This window comes from Malus sylvestris, chromosome 10 (assembly GCF_916048215.2).
Source record: "Malus sylvestris chromosome 10, drMalSylv7.2, whole genome shotgun sequence".
NCBI classification, from domain to species: Eukaryota; Viridiplantae; Streptophyta; class Magnoliopsida; order Rosales; family Rosaceae; genus Malus; species Malus sylvestris.
In genome coordinates, this window is record NC_062269.1 from 42,695,097 (window position 1) to 42,716,070 (window position 20,974).

At 39.2% G+C, this 20,974-nt stretch overlaps 5 protein-coding genes and 1 non-coding gene across 13 annotated transcripts; 3 read left to right on the forward strand and 3 right to left on the reverse strand.

The window, feature by feature from the left end:
• Positions 1 to 1,758: 1,758 nt before the first annotated feature.
• Positions 1,759 to 4,989, forward strand: LOC126587479 (ras-related protein RABA5a). Of its 2 annotated transcripts, XM_050252560.1 has the most exons (6): positions 1,759 to 1,965; positions 2,156 to 2,202; positions 2,925 to 2,984; positions 3,158 to 3,287; positions 3,390 to 3,848; positions 4,393 to 4,989. In XM_050252560.1, exons 5-6 carry the CDS (start codon positions 3,509 to 3,511, stop codon positions 4,728 to 4,730), a joined length of 678 nt encoding a protein of 225 aa, XP_050108517.1. In that variant the 5' UTR covers positions 1,759 to 1,965; positions 2,156 to 2,202; positions 2,925 to 2,984; positions 3,158 to 3,287; positions 3,390 to 3,508; the 3' UTR covers positions 4,731 to 4,989. The 2 variants fall into 2 exon arrangements, with proteins under 2 accessions (XP_050108517.1, XP_050108516.1); XM_050252559.1 differs by having other exon boundaries at positions 3,158 to 3,848.
• Positions 4,990 to 5,681: 692 nt separating this feature from the next.
• LOC126587006 (putative yippee-like protein Os10g0369500) lies at positions 5,682 to 7,479 on the forward strand. Its single transcript, XM_050251974.1, has 3 exons — positions 5,682 to 5,988; positions 6,311 to 6,419; positions 7,138 to 7,479. Exons 1-3 carry the CDS (start codon positions 5,846 to 5,848, stop codon positions 7,219 to 7,221), a joined length of 336 nt encoding a protein of 111 aa, XP_050107931.1. The 5' UTR covers positions 5,682 to 5,845; the 3' UTR covers positions 7,222 to 7,479.
• Positions 7,480 to 7,956: 477 nt separating this feature from the next.
• Positions 7,957 to 12,035, forward strand: LOC126587005 (pentatricopeptide repeat-containing protein At4g16470-like). Of its 3 annotated transcripts, XM_050251973.1 has the most exons (4): positions 8,158 to 8,717; positions 11,058 to 11,202; positions 11,311 to 11,432; positions 11,545 to 12,035. In XM_050251973.1, the coding sequence occupies exons 1-4, from the start codon at positions 8,362 to 8,364 to the stop codon at positions 11,795 to 11,797; spliced, it is 876 nt and encodes a 291-aa protein (XP_050107930.1). In that variant the 5' UTR covers positions 8,158 to 8,361; the 3' UTR covers positions 11,798 to 12,035. The 3 variants fall into 3 exon arrangements, with proteins under 3 accessions (XP_050107928.1, XP_050107930.1, XP_050107929.1); XM_050251971.1 differs by lacking the exons at positions 11,058 to 11,202; positions 11,311 to 11,432; positions 11,545 to 12,035 and adding an exon at positions 8,957 to 11,051 and having other exon boundaries at positions 7,957 to 8,717; XM_050251972.1 differs by lacking the exons at positions 11,058 to 11,202; positions 11,311 to 11,432; positions 11,545 to 12,035 and adding an exon at positions 8,964 to 11,051 and having other exon boundaries at positions 8,569 to 8,717.
• A 466-nt stretch (positions 12,036 to 12,501) lies between these two features.
• LOC126588088 (small nucleolar RNA SNORD96 family) lies at positions 12,502 to 12,591 on the reverse strand. Its single transcript, XR_007611320.1, has one exon. It is a non-coding gene; the product is annotated as a small nucleolar RNA SNORD96 family (small nucleolar RNA).
• A 1,237-nt stretch (positions 12,592 to 13,828) lies between these two features.
• Positions 13,829 to 16,691, reverse strand: LOC126586232 (uncharacterized). Of its 3 annotated transcripts, none has more exons than XM_050251010.1 (7): positions 16,144 to 16,691; positions 15,602 to 15,973; positions 15,339 to 15,500; positions 15,123 to 15,245; positions 14,863 to 14,994; positions 14,629 to 14,739; positions 13,829 to 14,082 (listed from the first exon to the last, which is right to left on the reverse strand). In XM_050251010.1, coding segments are annotated over exons 2-6 (729 nt in total). In that variant the 5' UTR covers positions 15,912 to 15,973; positions 16,144 to 16,691; the 3' UTR covers positions 13,829 to 14,082; positions 14,629 to 14,737. The 3 variants fall into 3 exon arrangements, with proteins under 3 accessions (XP_050106967.1, XP_050106966.1, XP_050106968.1); XM_050251009.1 differs by having other exon boundaries at positions 14,844 to 14,994; XM_050251011.1 differs by lacking the exons at positions 13,829 to 14,082; positions 14,629 to 14,739 and having other exon boundaries at positions 14,858 to 14,994; positions 15,109 to 15,245.
• Positions 16,692 to 16,839: 148 nt separating this feature from the next.
• LOC126586230 (scarecrow-like protein 13) lies at positions 16,840 to 19,939 on the reverse strand. 3 transcript variants are annotated; one of them, XM_050251006.1, is made up of 2 exons: positions 19,776 to 19,939; positions 16,840 to 18,841 (listed from the first exon to the last, which is right to left on the reverse strand). In XM_050251006.1, exon 2 carries the CDS (start codon positions 18,720 to 18,722, stop codon positions 17,094 to 17,096), a length of 1,629 nt encoding a protein of 542 aa, XP_050106963.1. In that variant the 5' UTR covers positions 18,723 to 18,841; positions 19,776 to 19,939; the 3' UTR covers positions 16,840 to 17,093. The 3 variants fall into 3 exon arrangements, with proteins under 3 accessions (XP_050106963.1, XP_050106965.1, XP_050106964.1); XM_050251008.1 differs by lacking the exon at positions 19,776 to 19,939 and adding an exon at positions 19,083 to 19,741; XM_050251007.1 differs by lacking the exon at positions 19,776 to 19,939 and adding an exon at positions 19,040 to 19,058.
• Between the last annotated feature and the right edge of the window lie 1,035 nt (positions 19,940 to 20,974).

A 20,974-nucleotide genomic window follows, 5' to 3' on the forward strand; every position in this document is an offset into this window, starting at 1 on the left:
TTTTTTGGTTATTTTTTATGAATGTACCCATGTTTGCACACACACACACAATAGTATATTTATATTTTAATATTTTTAATCCCACAAATTATGTTTTTTATTTAAAATCTCATTACTATAAACAACTATAAATTTTAATTTTTAATTTAAAAAATATAGTAACGTACATAGAAATAAATTATCAATTAATTTTAGGGACTTGGATCAAAAATTGAAAACCAACAAAGTTTCAATCAAAGATTATTCATAACTAGGGACCGCATCCAAAGTCTCCCTAATAATAATCTAACCATGCATGCAGAACCAAGAACTACCGCAAGAACCATCACGGAAGGGCTCAATATTTGAGGAGCGTATTTCATGCCCGTATTTTACATAGTATGTCCTAAGTTCAATTTTTTCTGTTGGTAAATCACACGATAATAACTAAAAACAAGTTGAAATTTCCGTATAAATCTTCCCAAACCTCAAAAAGATAAACTGTGCTGGTCTACTTTTAGGATAAAAAATAATCTAACCATACATTCAGTACCAAAAACTTCCAACAAGACCCGCACGTAAACGTTGGCCAATCCTCATAGAATATATCATCACGATCGTGCAGTACGCGCAAGATTTGTAAAAAGAAGTTGCCAAGAACCAAAAAAAACAAAAGGCAGGAGTACCTAGCTAGCTCTCAAGAGTCAAGACCCACCATACCGAATCGATAGTGTGGTTTGGTTGACATTCCTTAGATCCCGTTTGGGATTGAGGTGATTTTAAAAAAAATCACTGTGAAAAAAAGCTGAGAGTCATTTTTGTGTTTGGTAAACTGAAAAAAAATGGCTTATTTTGGAAGCTGCTGTGAAAATAAGCTGAAAATCAAAGGAAAAGCTGAAGCTGCTATTTGCTGCTTTGAAAAAAAGCCAGTTTTTTCAAAGCACACGGAGCTACAGTGCTCCTTTAATGAAAAGACACACTATCATCCTGCTTTTTTTTTCCAAAAGCACTTTCACAAAAAAGTTTACCAAACACTCTACTGGCTTTATTTCACAGCCGCTTATTCTCACAGCAGCTTTTTTTCAAAGCATAGCAATACCAAACCAGCCCTTAGAATTGTCAAGTTTACATGGCAAATCCATTTTAACAAGAAGCTACGTTTGCTAACATTTGATGCGGTATAGTTTGTACCACTTATACATTTCGATAAATTACAACCACAACACTCGTAAAATTGAGTGCCATGTAGCATTGGATTCACAACTGCAAATATGACCAAAGTAATTTTCTTTCCTAGAGGTGGAGAGTCAGGCTAGCCCAACTTCAGCACATAGTCCGTTTAAATTCGACCCGACGTTAACACAAATTTTATATCAATTTAATATATGCATCTTTAATGTAGTGACAAGCCCCAACGAATTTTGATGTGCTTGAGGTGGACATATTTTTCTATTTATCAGATACACGAGTCCGTAAATCATCACGAGCTAGTCCAATAGTTTGAGACGAATTACATGCTCGTATTTCACACACGTTTTAGATTCGATCCCTGGTGCTTTGTGAATTACTTGATGTGTCTGTAAATCTTCTAGACCCTAGAAGAGTAAATTTTCGTGACGAAACTTCTTACCCAACACCCCCTCACTGTAGACGCTCTGTAGTTCAGTCTGCAGATTGGGCCTCAATCCAAATTACTTTTTATCTTGGCCCAGCATTGAACTATTTAACTGTTTTACCGTTTCTGTTTTCAACTTTTCACGTTGAACTCCAACGCTTAGACGAAAAGCCCTCATGTTTTTATTCATATTGCGAAATTACCTTAGATTTCATCGTCCTCCTCCCCCTCTTATTTGTCCGATGTGTGCTTCTGACGCTCTCTCTGTGCCCTTTCGTCCTCTCACCTCTCTCCGCTTTGCGTCCCCCCTCCTATCACCGCCGTTCACCGCCGATATCCACCGCTTATTGCCCTCCATCACACCATCCACGGTCACTCCCCCTCTCTCTCGCTCTCTCAACCTTGTACATTTTGGATTTGTATTCCTTACGCGTTGCGGCTCGTTTGGATCTCCAACTTTCGATTTCGTGCATTTTTGAAATTTTCGATTCATTGATTTATCATTTGGATTGTTTTGCGTAACGGGTTGATAATGAAAAGTATTTTTATGGATTGTTGCAGTTCTGGATACGTACAAGCTATTGATCCATTGCTGACCCCGCAATCTGGTAATTTCTGGATTTTAAATTCAATTTTTCTCTGTTTCGTGCATATTATTACCAATAAATGTAATAATGTACTGTACAAGTTATTATTTTTCAATTGAATTTTGGACCTGCTTGGTGTATATGACAAGTGATTGTTACTGGGTTTCTGCTTTTTAGGCTGCCACAGTATGATATTCAATTGGGTAAATTTTTAATAGAGATTCAATCAGTCAAAGCTATGATTTTTTTTACCTCCTTTGACTTTTCACCTGTATTCGAATATTGGGTCTCAGTTATACAGTGATCATGCTGTTTGTTAAATTGTGAATCTTTATTCTTACTTCAAAAGTAAAAAATAGTGTAAAATTGCCTCTCTGAACTTAGGATTTTTTTCGAGCGAATAGGGATCAGATCATTCGGTTTAGCTTGCTCAGAAACTAGTTGATCAGTGTGGTTTTAATTGGAGTCCCCAGTTTATATAATTGACTTTGAAGATTAACGTAATGGTACTAAGTAATTTACTTCATGAGTTGGGTCTTTTAGTGTTTAATGGCAATTATAAAGTTGATATTCTGAATAGTGCAGTTATGTGGACCTTTATGTTTGATCACACGATAATGTTTTGCATTGGGGGCTTCTTGAAATGTCAAATTTCATGTTGTTTCATCATCATTGCCTTGCTTCATGGTGCGTTCTTTTATAAGAATAACTGAATAAGGTAAACCATTGACATTGATTTCTAGGCTTCAGAGGGAAAGCTGGAGTGGGAGGAGGCCAAAATTAACGTCAAAGAAGGCATTGAGGTATTACTTTTAGCTGTGTGAGGGTAAAATTCTTTGGAGAATGCATACATATGTAGGTTGCAGTCTCAAAGACATTTGTAATAATCGTTACAGTGGAATAACTTGCCTCTAACATTTCAAATCCAGTTCATCGTTAGAAGTCTGTAATTCCTGATGCTTTCTTGATGCTGCAGGATTTGGCACTTTTTTTGTAAGGCTAGATTGTAATTTGAAAAGGAGAAAGCTTTCCAGATAGATTTACATATGTAGAAAGCATCTAAGAGGAGGCTTAGAGGCCACTATCTGTAATCCTACCTTAGCTTTGTAAGGCAGTCTCAGATTCTGTATTGCTGAAAAGCCTTTTTCCATTATATACCTTCCCTGCCTTACACATTTCACCAGCCAACTGTTTTTCCTTTTGTACAGAGAATCATTTGAACAGGGAAAAGTAGATATTTTGTAGGTTATTAGTCCCTTAAAGATCGACCCTGGCTACTCATTATTAAAATGGTTCATTAGTGTAACAAATCTGTGGAGTTTGGGCAATGGCTTTTCATTCGGAAGAGGAAAAGACCGAGGATTATCTATTCAAGATTGTTTTAATTGGTGATTCAGCCGTTGGAAAATCCAATTTGCTTGCAAGATTTGCTAGAGATGAGTTCTACCCTAATTCGAAGTCAACTATAGGAGTAGAGTTCCAAACCCAAAAGATAGATATCAATGGTAAAGAGGTCAAGGCACAGATATGGGACACAGCTGGTCAAGAGCGGTTCAGGGCTGTCACATCCGCATATTACAGAGGTGCTGTTGGTGCTCTTCTGGTATATGATATCAGTAGACGCCAGACATTTGATAGTATTGGCAGATGGCTTAACGAACTCCACAGTAAGTTCTTTGACGGTATCTCTAGAATTTTTACTTATAATCTTTCTTTTCAAATATGTTTTTCTTCTGGGACTGTTTTCTTGAACAAGTGGAGACTTTTTGTCAACATCATGCAATATTTGGCTTGCCTTATAAATAATCTCAATTAAGAATCGCACATGCTAATGAATGGTATGTATGAATTGTTAGCCTTTAAAATGTTTAAATTTTTAGAGGAAATGATGGAGACACTTTATGCTGTAGGGATTTGGTTAGAGAAGTAATGACTTTCTTTACAAAAATAGATGATGAATGTTTCATCCTCACCGTTTATGGGCATCTGCTGACAATATCCTTTTTATGCGTTCAAACTATATTTTACACTTTTACATTCTTTGTCAAATGCTCTTTAGTGGACAATTTTAAATGATGTAGTGGCTTTTAATATTGATTCAATAGTCAATCTGTTCTTCCTGCGCCCCTGTGGATTCAAAAGATTTCTTGCATTTGTACTTAATTAATGTGATGAACCGAGGATTGATCAGGTGGATATACTGTTGAACAGCTCACTCTGACATGAACGTAGTTACGATACTTGTTGGCAACAAGTCCGATCTCAAGGATGCCAGGGAGGTACCCACTTCTGAGGGCAAAGCCTTGGCAGAAGCACAGGGTTTGTTTTTCATGGAAACATCTGCTCTAGATTCGTCCAATGTCTCTGCCGCTTTTCAGATGGTTGTGAAAGAGATCTATAACATACTAAGCCGCAAAGTTATGATATCTCAGGAGCTCAAGAAACAGGACCCCAGTTGGGTAGGGAATGGGAAGACGGTGGTTTTACAAGACGGGAGCCAAGAAGCAGCTGCAGCAGAGCCTAAAAAAGGTGGGTGCTGTTCATCTTAGGGATACACAACACATGAGGTGTGGATGGATCTTTTTGGCAGGTCCCGACAAGCCTCTTCTCTCTCTCTGTTATTTTTTTTTGGTTCCCACTAATGTTCCTTGTGTTCCTTCTCCTGTGATCTAATTTCTTGAATTTGTTTAAATGTTCATTCAAGAAACATGTTTTCACTCAATCAGTTGAAGATAAGAAATTGAGGTAGAAGATGTAAATGACCTGAAGGTGGATTAGAAAAGCTTATACATTGTTCAAAATTCAGTATTCGATGCACTGTACTTTAGCCAGTTTATTTGTTTTTTTCATTTATTGGTTCCTTATTTTCAAGATAAGATGTTCCTCTCCATTTGGCTTGCCATGGTTTGTTATCTTGCCCTTAAAAGCTCGTTTGGTGCGTGGAATTGAATTGGGTTGGATAATTCACCGCCTCAAGAGTTCCCCTCAAAGGGAAAAATCATTCACTTCCTTCAACATACCCGAACTGTTATGAGTTATTCAATCCACCTTTTGACCCCTAAATTTTAATGTCAGTTTTTTCTTGTAACTCAATGTTATAATAAGAGCAACCATTGATATACTTCTTTTTCATCTTTTGGAAATATTGCAGTCAAATAAGACCGTTGGCATAGTATGCTTGGGCGTATTTTACACATGAAAATTTTGACAGTCATATCATGGTCAGTAAATTCGCAACAAACGATCTAACGGTCGAAACCCCGCATACTAGCAAATTTGGTGGCGATATGTCACATCTATTACGTAATTGATTAGGATCGCTACCGCCATGGTCCGTCCAAATTGGAGGCAAAAATCGTATTGTCCTCCTAACTACCAGTCGATGATATCCGTTGACATGATGGTTTTGGGTGGACTCAAAAAAAATCGGATTGAAGGAAACCATCCCATCCCATGATCCCAGGCCCCACAGCCCCTCATGAAAAACGTTCGATGACATAAATGCCCCCGTATTTTACTTCCGAACCCGACAAACACCAATTTATTCATTTTCGCCGACGTAAACGGATCAAATATATTCTGTTTGTGTGTTTGATTGTGCAATCAATTTGGAAATTAGGGTTCAATCCGTAATATCAGAATAGAAAAATTCATTCAAATAAGCATGGGGCGGCTGTTCATAGAGACGCTGAGTGGGCCCAGGATCTTCAAGTGCAGGTGTTGCAAGGTGGACTTCGCGTCCCATGACGACATCGTTTCCAAGGATTTTCAGGGCCGCCATGGCAGAGCCTATCTCTTCAGAAATGTGTAAGCCCCCAAATTCAAACCCTCATTTCCTGTAATATCACTCTAGGGTTTTTTTTTTAATATTTCGTTTCAAATTCTTGTTTCTTGAATTAAAGCATCCACAATTGACGATTATCACAGGGAACCAATTGCATAAATGTTATTTCATAATTTGAGTAATTTGGTGGTTGAAATCGTGTGCGTGAAAATGTCGAATTGATGTGCTCTTTCTTACCAAAGTGGTTAAGTTTGTGGTATGATATGATTTGGGCTTAATGCTTTTGATACGAACAAAGGAAAATTTCTTAGTTTTCTTGTGGTCGTTGATCATTTGTTTTTTCAGGGTAAATATATCTCTTGGGCCTATTGAAGAGCGGCAACTCACGAGCGGATTGCATACGGTGAATGACATACATTGTAGCTCTTGCCTACAAATTCTGGGTTGGAAATATGTAAGTTCTAAACTTCTCGCGCTTTTTAAGTTTCGTTACATGATAATGCATGAATAGTATAACTTAAGGGAAGGATAGAATCACAAGCATGATATATACCCATGTCTACTTATATTCAATGTAATTGAAAACGGTAGTACTATTCACGCACCCCTTTTTGCCTTTTTTGGCCATTGATCTTTTTCAATTCATTCGATCCATCAGCCGAAAATTGAGAGGGGTGTGTGAGAGGTAAAAATAGGTGTGTGGATAGCACCACCCATTTGAGAAATGCTATGCTTTTCAACACTCTCACAAGTCAAGTGAGTATGGCTGATGTCTGAGAGTTGGAAAATATACTGGGGGTTGATATACTCCTACTAAATTAGCATCTTTGGCTTAGTGATGCTGCAGTTGGGCCTTATTCATGCGCCCTCCCTCTCCATGCTCTAAGCATGAATTTTAAACTGATCAGTTGCTGTTAGATTAGTAGGATCCGTGATTTACTTAATGAAACTGCCCCCATTTATTCAAAACTTTAGATTTCAGTTTAGTTCCTGGTGAGGCCCTCACCGTGGGGGTGGTCAGGGCTTTTAAGTATTGTCTAAATAATCAAGTTGTACTTTCTGATCATGTGGCCCAATCTTTATGTTTAGCAGTCTCTTATGAAGTTAATGCTCTGGTTTAAACTAACTGCTTTTCATTGTCCACCTCCATGTATTGATGATCATACTTGCAGGAGAAGGCTTATGAACCTAGTGAAAAGTATAAAGAAGGAATGTTCATCCTAGAGAAGGAACGAATGTTGAAGGAGGGCTGGTGATGCTTGAGCAGGGAACGTTTGCGAAAAAAAATACATCTCTTTGCAATACTACACTTTGAAGTAGATTTTGTAAGTAGAGATTGGTGATGCAGACTGCCTCTGGTGCAAATTTAGGATTACACCTTTTTGATTCGGAGCACGGAACAACAATTATAGTGTTCTATTGGTGCCTTATTCCAATGATCTCTTGGAATTATGTCATGGATTGGCACATACTGCGGGTTTCATATGCTAATGATATTCAAGGATTTCATATTAGTTTCTTATGTGAAGGCATGATGTACTTACCTTATCAAGTCCATGAATTATGCTCTTCAAGGTGTTTTCAGTGCAGTCCAGGTCTTCTACAACTATCTTTTTCCCGACCAACTATTAGATCTCCAAAATGATTGAAGTTCCTTAGAACTCCCCTATCCTAACGAAAGGGATAAGGGAGTTAAAAAGAGGTCAAAGAGGAAGTACAAGGAAGAGCTCATGCTATGCATCACCTAAAAGAAAATGTGCCTTCAGCTATTGGATTTACTAATCTTTTATTTTCATTCTATGTTTCTGTTAAACCGAGTCAAAACTCATCCCTGAATATCTAATCCAAATGTTTCTAGGAAGGAGATGACTTCTAATGAACCCAATCAACCTAAATCTCTAATCCAAAATTTGGTTTGGGTATCTAGAGTTTGTGTTTGAATGGGAAAAGCTTTGAGTGCACATTTAGCTCTGCAATTGACAAAATTAGTCATCAACCATAGAGGTAAAAGAGAATCAGCCTAAGTTTGTCCCCCAAGAAAGGTAAGACCATCTACAACTGAATGAGGGCCAAATGGCTCCTTTTAATCCTATAATTCTGCAATAAATTATATTTTAATGAACAGTACCACACATATTTTATACCATGAAGGCTAAATAGTCATAGGCAAAACATAGTCTTTTGATAAAAAATCATCTCCAACCGAATGGCCAAAACGATAATATGACAAATTTGCCATGGATCCACGCACTTTATAGGTTCCCTGCTCTCCAAATAATGTCTTCCGGCAGTCGCAGTGCCGCAGTTTCTTTTTTTCTCGAATAAAATTGATATAAGCAAAACCCTTAAACCCTCTTGCTCTCTCCCCCAAAGACAGAGGTCAAAGAGCAAAGGAGATGTTAGGTATTTCAAGATCAAGAATGAAGGCCCTCCTCATCTCCTCCGTCCCTCACATCTCAAAGATCACACCTTTATCTTTAGCCTCCTCCTCCTCCTCCTCCTCCTCCTCCTCCTCCAAGTCCTTTTCCTTCAGCCCTCCTACTCTTTCCCAGAACCCCAATATTCTCCTCCCAAAACCCAATATTTTTCTCCCCAAAAGCACCATTTATTCAGCTCAGAACATCCGATGTGTGCAAATGGAGGCAGAATCTCACCAACGCTCCGGTGAGACTCACGTCATCGTCGGCCCCATGTTCCCCGGAAAGACCACCACGCTTCTTCGTGAAGTTCAGTCCGAGAGAGGCGATGGCAGGTGTGACTCCCCCACTTATTCTGTTGCATCTTTTAGTTTTGAAGTTTGAAAATTTATGTTTAATATAAATGAAGACATGAAATTTCGTTTGTGCTGCTGAAGAGAGTATTTGAGTGGGTATTAAGATTTTGAATGTTCGGGTGGTCATGTAACGGGGGTGAACATTCAGTTTCTGTGTCTTGTACTGTTGTCTCGGGTCTATTCATTGGAGTACATATATCACCAGTAAGATATTCCAGCTTTCAGGTCAAGCCTCCAAAGCACATCCAACTGGATAAAACACTCAAGGGACTCTGCTATTCAGGAAGATTGGTAGAAGCTGTTGCGCTATTGTGCCGCACAGGGTTAGAGTTCAACCCCGCCACCTATGCTCTTCTATTGCAAGAATGCGTATTTAGGAAAGAGTATAAGAAGGGGAAAAGAATCCATGCACATATGATTGTTGTGGGATTTGTTCTCAATGAATATTTGAAGACCAAGTTGTTGATTTTGTATGCAAAATCAGGGGATTTAAGGACTGCCCACATTCTGCTTGATATGTTGCTTGAGAAAAGCTTGGTTTCATGGAACGCAATAATTGCAGGGTATGTGCAAAAGGGGCTTGAAGATGTGGGGTTGAGTCTTTATAACAAGATGAGACAGAGGGGTTTGATCCCAGACCAGTATACCTTTGCATCGGTCTTCAGAGCGTGTGCATCTTTAGCAACACTGGAGCATGGGAAGCAAGCTCATGGCGTCATGATAAAGTGCCAAATTGGACAAAATGTTGTAGTCAGTAGTGCCCTCATGGATATGTACTTTAAATGTAGTGATATATCTGACGGGCATAGGGTATTTGATACATCTCAAAACAGGAATGCCATTACCTGGACTGCTTTGATATCTGGGTATGGTCAGCATGGAAGAGTTGTAGAGGTCTTAAATCTTTTTCATAGGATGAAGAGTGAAGGTTTCAGGCCAAACTATGTTACTTTTATCTCAGTTCTTTCTGCTTGCGGTCATGGAGCTTTAGTTGACGAGGCTTGGGAATACTTTTCTTCCATGACAAGAGATTATGGAATTCGGCCAAGAGCACAACATTATGCAGCCTTCGTAGACGTTTTAGGACGTGTTGGGCGGTTAGAAGAAGCCTATGAGTTTGTTTCAAACTCACCTTATAAGGAGCACTCAGTGATATGGGGTGCTTTTCTTTGGGCTTGTAGAATTCATGGAGATAGGGACTTGTTAAAGCTTGCAGCAAAGAAGTACTTCACATTGGAACCAGAGAATGCTGGGAAGTATGTGGTCTTGTCAAATGCTTATGCCACTTTTGGGTTGTGGGATAATGTTGCTGAGGTTAGGAATATGATGAAGGAATCAGGGATAGTAAAGGAGCCCGCTTATAGCAAAATAGAGGTTCAAAAGGAGGTCCATTTCTTTCTTAAGGGTGATACATATCACAAACAATCCAAACAGATTTATGAAATGGTTAAATTGGTTGATTTTTCTCTAAACAATTCAGCCTATGCTTCTCAGTAAGGGGAAGCTAATTCATGTTAAGGAAAAGAGCTCATTTCCTAGGAATCTCTCGTTTTCTTGTCGTATGAAGAACTTGATATATAAGAGCTTCATGAATCAATGATTGAGATGTATTCTTGGTCTTGTCTGAAAGATCAATTGATTATGCAGTGATGTTCTCACACAAAGTTATTTGAACAGTGTCAAAAGTTATAGAAATTGCACTTTTTAGGAAGTTGAAAAGCATGAAAGAGAGAGAACATTGTTTATATTCAGATTTCAGTACATGAGCCCCATGCAGGGCACTGATACATGAAACTTGCGAGTGTCTTCTGGCTCTTGTCCTTTAGGTTCTCAGTGAGAAGAAGGAAACTGCACAGACGTAGATGGTATGACGCATAATGTATCCGCCAAGTTTGTAGTAAATAGTTTCATAAATCTTCAGCTTAATGACTAGAAGCTGAGAGTTGATGTTATATACGGTGGTGATAAGTTGATCTCTGCAATCTTGGAGCTCTGTGAAATTTTGGTGGAATTTCATGATTGTTGGTATGCACAGCACATCCAAGGGGAGAATCTATGGGCCAAGTATTATCACGGTCAACTTCCCAATAAGTCTTTCACCCTATTGAAGTTTTGCAATGCTGGACTGAATGATATTGTACATTATCTATCTACTTGCAAGTTCCAAGTGTCTGCTCGGATTTTCTTGCGATGTAATGGTTTCTGATTTCTTTGTAATCAGAGGGCTGATCATTCCAAACCTTTGCTCGAAAAATATTACATATCATTGATTAGTTTCTGCGTATCAGTCATTAATTCCTTTGTTTAACCTTTTGCCAGAAATGTTGCTATAATCAAATCGATCAAGGATACAAGATATGGATTGGATTCAATTGTGACGCATGACGGGGTCAAGTTCCCATGCTGGCCTTTAAAAGATCTATCCTCGTTCAAACAAAAGTTTAGCCCTGAGGCATACGATCAGGTATCTTAGCGCCGGCATTTGATTGATAAGCAATTCATGTCATCTAGGTAACATCTTTTTGCCATGTATCATTCATGTTATCTACTCATAAAGAATACGCGGTGACAGCTAGACGTGATTGGTATCGATGAAGCTCAGTTCTTTGAAGACCTCTATGATTTCTGCTCTGAAGCTGCTGATCGTGATGGTAAAAAAGTAATAGTCGCCGGACTAGATGGTGACTATTTAAGGTAATAATTCGAATTGTCCACCAATTGAGGTTCGGTTGCGGCTTTGCAATGACCAGTTTTTGTTTGTCAATCGGAGATTGTTGTTCCCTTCTAACTCTAAATTTGATGGCAGGAGGAAATTTGGTTCTGTGTTAGATATAGTTCCCCTCGCTGATTCTGTAACCAAGTTAACTGCTCGGTGCGAACTTTGTGGGAAACGTGCTTTCTTTACACTAAGAAAGACGGAGGAGATGCAAACTGAACTGATTGGCGGGGCTGACGTTTACATGCCTGTCTGCCGGCAACACTACGTTGCTGGACAGGTAGCCATAGAAGCCGCGAGAGTTGTGCTGGAGTCTCAAGTTCAGTGCGGGTCATATGCATAGTAACCTTTTCCAGTCAGTAGGAAGTAGATGATGTGTTTTAGGACATTTTATTGGAAAGTTTACACTCTTAGGAATGTATATATTCCTTCTGCGGCTGCTAACTTCATCTCCTGCAGATGAAGCCGCTGATGAAATTTAAGCTCAGACAATTTGATTCTTTCTTTTCACATTTTTATGGGCTTCCCTTTTTTTGTTTGATCCTTCAAGCTTGAGGAAATTTAAGCGAATCTCTGGAAAATGTCCATGGCCACTTTGCTTCTCAGGTTTATCGAATCTCTGTTCTCTGGTGGTTTTGTTAAAAACCTAAGGTACCCTTTTAGAGTAATGTATTAAACGCCAAATATTTCGACAATCAACAATAAAGTTGCAATCTTTGTTAAAACCCAACTACTTTGCAATTTTGGGAGCTGGGTATGTTAACGATGTTGGTGATAGTGTTGAACGATGAAGGGTCAGAGCCAGAGAATGAGTGGGAGAAGAGCCTTTCGACCTCAATGAACTTAGCAAGTCACTTGTTCAAATCATTCCAATCACTCAATGAAAAGTCACTCCAATCAACTCAACTTAGGAAGTCACTTGTTCAAATCACTCCAATTTCAAATCACTCCAATAAACTTAGGAAGTTTGCAGGCAGGCAAAAATTAAAAAACAAAAATTGATGATTGAAAAATGTAGAAAATATTAAACTTTGAGAAAGAAGAAAATTGCCTCAGAATTGCAGATAGTCAGCAAGGCATAAAAGCCATTCAGTCCCGAAAGATGGTGTGTTTTATAACTGATTTCATCACCGGCAATTTTATTAAAAACAAGCCAAAATAAAAATCACATAAAAATTGGAAAAATGTAGGTCTCATGGCCAGTCCCAAATGGTAAAGGCGGTGACACCGCTCCACAAGGCGATAGGATATGACACCACCGTCGAAGGAGGAGCTCCCAGCCGAAGCAGGAGGACCGTCAACGTCGACGAACAATCGATATGCGACGTTAACTTTTGGAATGTACAGGCATCATCGGCTGCCTGCTCCGTTCAGTTAGGGACGGATCAATGTCCCCCGTCGCATCAAAATTCACAACAAAAACATCCAAATTTTGTAGAAAAAACGGAAAATCGAAAAGACCTAAAGAAATTGAACGAAATCGAGCAAGCTTTTGCCGATAAACCCTAGGACCTCAAAGCAAGAGAGGCGAAGACTAAAACCCTAGAATAGCAGACAAATTAGAGAGACCGATGATTTCTCTACATGGGGGAGAGTATTTATAGCGTCAGCACATTACTTCACCACCGTCCGATGTGATCGCGTGGCTAGGAACGAGTGATAGTTAATACGGCCGCCGACAAACAAAATTAGGGTTTTATCATTTGTTTGGGCCGAAGGTTTTAGGCATGTAGGCCCGGAGATTGAACATATTTGAGACATGCCCCTAACGATACGAAGCCCAGTGCATAACTGCATATGTTAATCAAGCCCAAGAGGAACGAACTCAACCAAAATTCGAAGGGACGTGATTTTCGCACTTCTTTTTCGTCCAATACACACTTTTCAACAGAATAACAAACAAAATGTACGCAAATTTTTCAACAATAGCATCGTCAACCGGCTATTAGATCAACCATGCACAGTAAGTAGTCTATGGGGATCCCTTTGGCCTTCAACGCTGTTTGGGTCAAATCGAGCTCCGTTTTTAAAGAAAAACTTTCTCGCACATGGAATGATATTATGCATTATCTGAAGCCAATCATGTAGTGTAATATGAGAAAATTAAGCCGATTGTAGTATGTGATCGACTTCAAATACCGAAACATGCAGTGCAAGATGAGAAATCCTTGTTCATACTCGGACCCAACGTGAAAACGTGACAAGGTGGCAATATATATGAAGGCAGAGAACAAATGGTGGTGTGTAACCTTAAAAAGTAGGGCAGAGAAAACAAATAGGGTGTGTAACTGTAGCCTGAAAAAAAACACATACAGAACAGTAAAACTTGATCAAAATATCAACAAGAAACCAGAATAAAAACCCCCAAAAGAACTTATGAGTAAATCTGTATAAATTAATTCATTGACAATGCGGTCTACAAGTATTGTCCTATTTCAAGACCCTCATGAAATATGTTCTCTTCCTCCTCTGATCAAAATCTGCCAGCAGCAGCGCAGCAAAACGTAACTCTAGCTCGTCGATTTTCTGACTACGAGTAATTGTTTGAAGAGATCGGCGAGCCTTGCCAGCAAGTTTTCTGAATCCAACACGCTTTCCTCATCCTGTTAGCTTTCTCTGTCATACAATCTTGAAATATAAACAAAAAGTTAAAACAAACGATCAGTCCTGCATATTTTTCCTAACACTACTTTTTCTTGTTTTCCTTAAAAGCATGTTAGATGAAACAAAAGACATAAAACTATAAGCTGGGAAGCCTGAAAAATGATGTAGCTTCGAAACTCTCTGAAGTAAGCCATCAATTTCTATCGACTCCACTATTTACTGTGTGCTGATCATCAATGGCTCCCAGCATCTTCAAGTCCACTGCCTAGTTATCTCATGCTGACTGAGACAAATGTGTGTATTCGACTAAAGAAGGGGTAATCAATCTTAATGTCACACTTAACTGACCCCTTCATTTTAAGTAATGAGAGGAGATAATAACAACTTGACGATGAAGTAACATATCCTGTATATGTGGAACAATGATAACAGACACAGGATACACACTCCCGTGTTCTTGTTGTGGAGAATTAAAGTTCATTTTATCTTCTAATGTTAAAAAGTTAATCTTTTATAGAGGATCAATAGACATGAATGCAAGAAAAAACAGATGAATAGTTTCCAACTTACTAGTCTTCGCTAAAAAATCTGTGGAGCTGTGGAGAAGAGCTGCGTAAAGTCCATTTATTGTGTGTGATTAAAGTTCACGTCCTGACGTTGGTACACGAGGGGGTGTTTATCCTGAAATGGGGCAACAAAATCTCATTGACCGCACCAATGAGGAATTCTCTGGTACAAAATCAACAACAACAACAACAACAAAAAAAGCATACGAAAATACCAACCATTGCTTTATTTACGCACATTGAAAATGCAGCTGAGAATTACCATCCATGTTAGGTCCTTCTACTTCTCCTCTAACATCAATACTTTGTCCAAATTTAGGCTTATCATCACCAATCGCTCGAATCTCTTCTGCAGACGGAATCTGTTCAACTGGACCAGAGGTGCAAGACTCAGTAACAATTACATGGACAAAGTAAACATTTAGTGTGTTCCTAACATGCATTAGGCTACTGAAAAATGAATGACTAACAGACTTTCACCTACTTTTTGTTTAGTACCTTTTGGGCCATTAACAGAAGCCTCATTCGTAGAAGAATTTATTGATCGTGCAAGACGTTTAACACGATTGAAACGCAGTCCATTTGGAAGCCTCCCGGAATCAAAATCGCCAATTCGGAAACCTATTTGATATTAAAAATTAAAGATCATTAACAATTAAGTTACTGCCTAACTAAAATTCTACATTGCAGTTAACATAACACTATCAAACTTACAAGAAGCATTGGTATCACCCTTCGGAATCACGTCCGCTACAATTTGGTGATTACCAATAACCTCGACGCCTAAATGATTCAACGACCGCGCAAGCCGCCTTATATGACTCAAACGCAACCGTTTTGATAAATTAGACGATCTAGAAGCTGCAGCCTCCAAACCTGTAACGCATTTTAAATGCGACAAATTTTTAGTATGACTGTCGCACCGTTAGTAACTTTGAATATGCGAAATGGCAACGCAGTTACAAAAACACACTTACATTGGGAGTACTGCAGACGTTCCGTGGTCGGGTTTTCGAGCTGAGTAACTTCCCGGACGTCATTGTTCCCTTCTGACCCTGCTGCATCCTGTTCGTTGCTTATTTGCTGTGACGGGAAATCCCCTGCTTTAGCATTTTCAGCTCTCAGTCGTCTAAGTTGATAGTTCCTGCGACGCCGAGCCAGATGTCGTTCTCTCTGTTCAATGGTCATAGACTGCCTCCTCTCCCTGTCCCTTACGCGCCGTCGTTCCCGCTCTTGCTCTCTCTGCATTCTGCGCAACTCCGATCTATCCAACGACAACTCCTCCATTGCTGTTCAAAATCCGTTGGCAACGGACTCCCCAATTCTTCAAGCAAATTTTGCTACTTTTTCTGAAATCCATGCAACAACCAAATTTTCAGATTAATTTTTTACCCCTCAATTTTATTTCCTTAATTTTTTTTGGATCAATACAGAAAAACGAATAATATTATATAATTTATGAATGAAAATTAAATTATAAACCTAAAATTAACCTGCGATTAAACAAATTAAAACTTACCTTCAGTGAAATTGATAAGTGTGCGACGAAAGCATTGGGATTTATCACCAGGACCTTCACCGTGATCACAATTCAGAAAGCAGCAACCTCTGCATTTGATTGTATCATGGAATCGAATCGCGGTGCGGGTGTTTTTCTTTTCTTTTTATTTTTTTACAAAATGTTTTTGGTTTTCGCGGGGTTAATAACCGTATTTTCCGGGGAGTTACCAAGTAAGTGGTCGCTTTTACCGTGTAATCGGTATGATTAATTCATGTTTTGTTTAATTTAATTTCGTCTCTTAAAAGTAAAATAGATTTATCGGCAAATGTGGTTTTAGTCAAATTAATTAAAGCTGTTTCATCTCAATCCTCAAATTTGAATCACATTTCTCGTAGCACGGAGCATATAACTTATGCTGTTACTCATTTTCAAAAATTCAGTGCTCGAAATCCCTTAAGCCTAATACAATCTCACGCATGGTGACCCTAATACATTTCTCGTAGCGCGGAGCATATAACTCGTAATACACATAAGCAGCCTCATCCCTTTGAAGATTAAAAGCTTTGCTGGGAATCGCCTACCATCTCACTTGAGCTCGCACTGCTCCCGAGTTTGCATACCGATGTTTAACTAGAAGCCTACTGGATAAAAGGCAATCTTCAAATAGTTTAGACAAATTAAGGCAGTTTTTGTTTGGTGAAAAGCCAAAAAAGGTAACGCAATGCAACAAAGCATAAGAAAGGTAAAATTACAGTAAAAGTGAGAGCTATTCGCTTTCTTTGCAAGGCCAACATTTTTACATCACCAAAGTTCGAGATTCACGTTTGTGCCTAAAACTAGTAACTCTTGCAAGAAAGCTCAAAAATCTAGATCCTACAAAAACTTGCACAATCAGTCCTTCATGCTCTAAGCGTCATAAAACAACACGAGTACAGAAGTTTTACAGTGTTTTGCGGTCACCTTCCGGTTCACCTCCATGCGGAAGACGTTACCATGGCTCTTTGCTTCCAACCGAGGTAGAGAGCCCCGTCTGCTTCTTGAATTCTGAAGTTCTCGTTAAATTCCTTCAACAGAATCCTGATAGCCTCCGTCACTTTAGGACTCAGCGGGTATGGAGTAAATCCATCCATCATTAGCCTTGACCTCCACTTCCCGAAAGGTTCATGGCGTTCCACCCTCTCGGCCCCTTCACAAGCAATCATGTTCACGATGTCTCTAGCCACACAGTGCGCCTCTGCGTTGATCCTCTGTTTGTCGTCTCTTGGCCGAGCCACATCAATTGATTCAAACATTGCTGTATAATAATCTACCATTTCACGAAACCTTGAGAAGAATGGGGAAGTGTTGGTGTTGGATTCTTGTTCCACAAGTGTCATAACTTTGGGCGATAAACTCTTAACCAGCCTTAACAAACGATCTCTGTGATTCTCAGTGCTCACACTCTCATCGGGCATGTGGTGCAACACGTATGGAAAATTAACCGCTATGGCTTCCCCAGGTTGAATCCTGAGATTATGAAGTTCAACCTGAGAACCACATCTGGCAGCAGCATTAAACTCAAATGGCACATAGCATGACGCCGCAAGCTTTGAAAGCCTCTCCCCCACGATATGAAGTCCCCCGCCACGAGCATGGGCTGATTGAGTATCATCAACACCTGTGATCCGGATACATGGGGGGCCACCGGGCCGGCGAGCTAGATCTTGGATGAGGGGAACCCACTGACTGCCCTGTGCAATCTGAAAATCAATTATGTGGATTCTTGGCTCATTCTCCAACGCTTCCCGAATGACTACATTTGCAGACGTGTAAGCAAACTTCCAATATGGGCAGATATCATAGAGGACAGACATGTATGACATAAGTTGCGAGCTTGTAGGAACTTCACATTTTAGGGCTTTGTAGATTAAACTCCCTGATCTTTCCAACTTTGCTCTAAGACCTTCCAACATGTAAGCCCCGAGTCTTTGCATTGGCTCCCCAGAGACAGACACCATGTGCCCCAAAACTTCCATCCAGCTTGTTGCAGTGTATAAATCGTCTTCAGATATTGCGTGTGCACAGAACAAGAGAACATCTTTTAGGTTTAACTTAGGTATCATTGTGGCTATTTGACTCTGGCTCCACCTTGCCATACCACTCTTGTGACAACAAAAGTGGCTGTCAACAATATCCGAGTCGGGCCCTAGCAATGAAACTTCCACTTCCCTGAGCCTGTACTTGAACTCGTTGTCATCCTCAACTACGGAGCACCCACTTGTTGGTGATCCATAATTGTTGCCAGACGAATGGTGCTGATCAGACAAGCACGAGTGAGAACCTTGCGGTGAAAATGGACTCTTGTTAGACAAGCCACTAACAGCAGAAGGGGAATCACAGGTTACAAAGGCAGTGGCTGGAGATGATTCCAGGGTAAAGAACTGCTCTTCGTCATCCTTGCCCGTTTGAAAGGAAACATTGTTTCCTTGGCTACCAGTATCCGGAAACACACTGTTTTCCAAAATCTGGTACCCGTAGGCATCTATCTGCTGCACAGGCGGGTGGTACAGCTTGTGATGGATACTAGCCACACCTCGGTGTTGCTGAGACGTTTTCATCTAAATAAATGAAATGATTGACCCAACCCAGAGAATAATTCTCACCTTATGTTCCTAAAACTTGACTTGATCGCCACTCTGTTAGATCTTTGGAAGAAAAATCACCAGAACCACCAAGTCTGCACGTAGGAAATAAGTTTATGTTAACCAAACACCAAGAAAACCAGAAGCTTGATCACAACCAAAATATGTTCTTAAACGAAAGATTATGGGCACAAGATGCGAGATTGATCACCAATCAGCACCTCACAACAACAAAATTGAATACCTTACAAGCAAAATATGATCCTTAAAACCACTACAACAACAGAACTCACCCTTCTATTTAGAAACTCGGAAGGCCGGAACCTGAAAACTCACCTACCAAACACGTAACTCCGCCATAGATAAATCAGGACTCTACATCTTTTCTCTACCCGAAGAACAAAAAGCACTCAGCAGGTGAAACCTAACCAGCACAGCCCCACTACTCTAATTAACTACTAATTTCTCCTCCAACATCCCCAGACCAACAAACAGTAAAACGTGTAATTTCTGAGCACACGGATGTCGAACGCGTTTTTGAATTTAGTTAAAATTCACTTTTGCAATTAATTAATTCAACTTTTCCATATTATCTTATAATTTGAAGTAAAAGTAACTAATTAATTACTACCAAAAAGAAAGGTACTTTAGCAGCAAAAAAGTTACTAAATTCCCAAATCGTTTGATTTCTTCAAATGAATTGATCTCGGAACAACAAAAATGGCACTCAAATAAAATAATTTCACAAATTATTGAACATAAAACAATCCAGGCAGATAATAGCGACAAAAAACATGGTAAATTTTTTTAATTCCCATTTGCAGACCCCAAATTAGAATTCAATCGGTAAAACAAGTCCACCTCAAAAAAAAATCCAACAGAAACTCATGCTCTCATGAATTAATCCAAAAAGTTTAAATCTTGACCTTTAAATCCTCAGAAGAACAAACACCCAAGTCATAACAAACGTTCTTAATCCGAACCCATGATTCATGAACAAGAAATTGGTCGAAATTAATGAAAGCTTACCTTAATCACAAAGAAGACAAATCTCAGCTGGATTAGTCAGCTCAGGTCAGCTGGGATTGGTGGGTCGGCAAAACCTTAACGAAAGGCTTTCAGATTCCTCTTGTTCAGGCGGCAGGCAAAGAGGAATCCTTCTGCCCTGTGCTAGAACTATGTGCTGCGACCTTGTAGATTTTTTATAGTTGTGCCTGAGAAACAAAGGCCACTGGGTTTAGAGTTAATTACAAGATCACCCCTTTAAGTAGAATTTTTGAACGACCGTGTACATGCTTTGAGTTGTGGTACGAAATGACGAAACTAACCTTCTTCTCATGAACAACGTCGTCGCGACGTGTGGTCAGGAGTTAGGATGACCGTGTGCAGGCAAGTGGAGTAGAAAAGTTGATGAACGGAGAATGGAGTAATGTACTTTGTAGACTTTTACTTACAGTCAAAGCGTACTTAAGACAGGATTTAGGACCTATGTATATAATATATATATACACACACATATATATACATAGGGGTGGATTGTTTTGCCAAATTACCGTGCCAACCGAATTGCCAACCGTGCCATACCGATTTTGTGCCAGATTTTTTGTACCAATCGGTAATGGTACGGTATTGTACCGTACTGAAATTTCATGGTACGGTATTGGTAATGGATATCATTACCACAGTATTACCGTATCATACCGAAAATACAATATAATTTATAATTTATAATTTATATAATACATCATTATATAACACATATTTATAATATTCCAATAATTTGAAAATAAAACCCTACTTATATTAGCATTGTTGTTGGTGACTTTGATCTCTTAAAATTGTGGAAATCAAACACAAAAGAGTTCCTAATTCTTTCACAAATAGCCAAAATATCTTTGTAACCCACACTTCTACTGTTGCTAGAGAAAATGCATTTAGTCTAGGGAGGAGGGTTGTGAACCCTTTTAGAGTATCCTTGACTCCTAAAATAATTGAGGCACTAGTGTGTACTAGTGGTTGGCTTAGGGCAGGTGAAGTAAACTTCTACAAGGACCAACGGAAGATATGCTTCAATTTTACAAGGAAATAGAAGAAGAGAAAACAAGAAAGATATGCTTTAATTTTTTTAGTAAATTTGTTATTAAATAGTTTTCAACTTTAATTCTTCTTGCTACTAATTAATATATTTTCTTTGTTTGTAATGTAAGCTTGACACAAACTCAATCTTC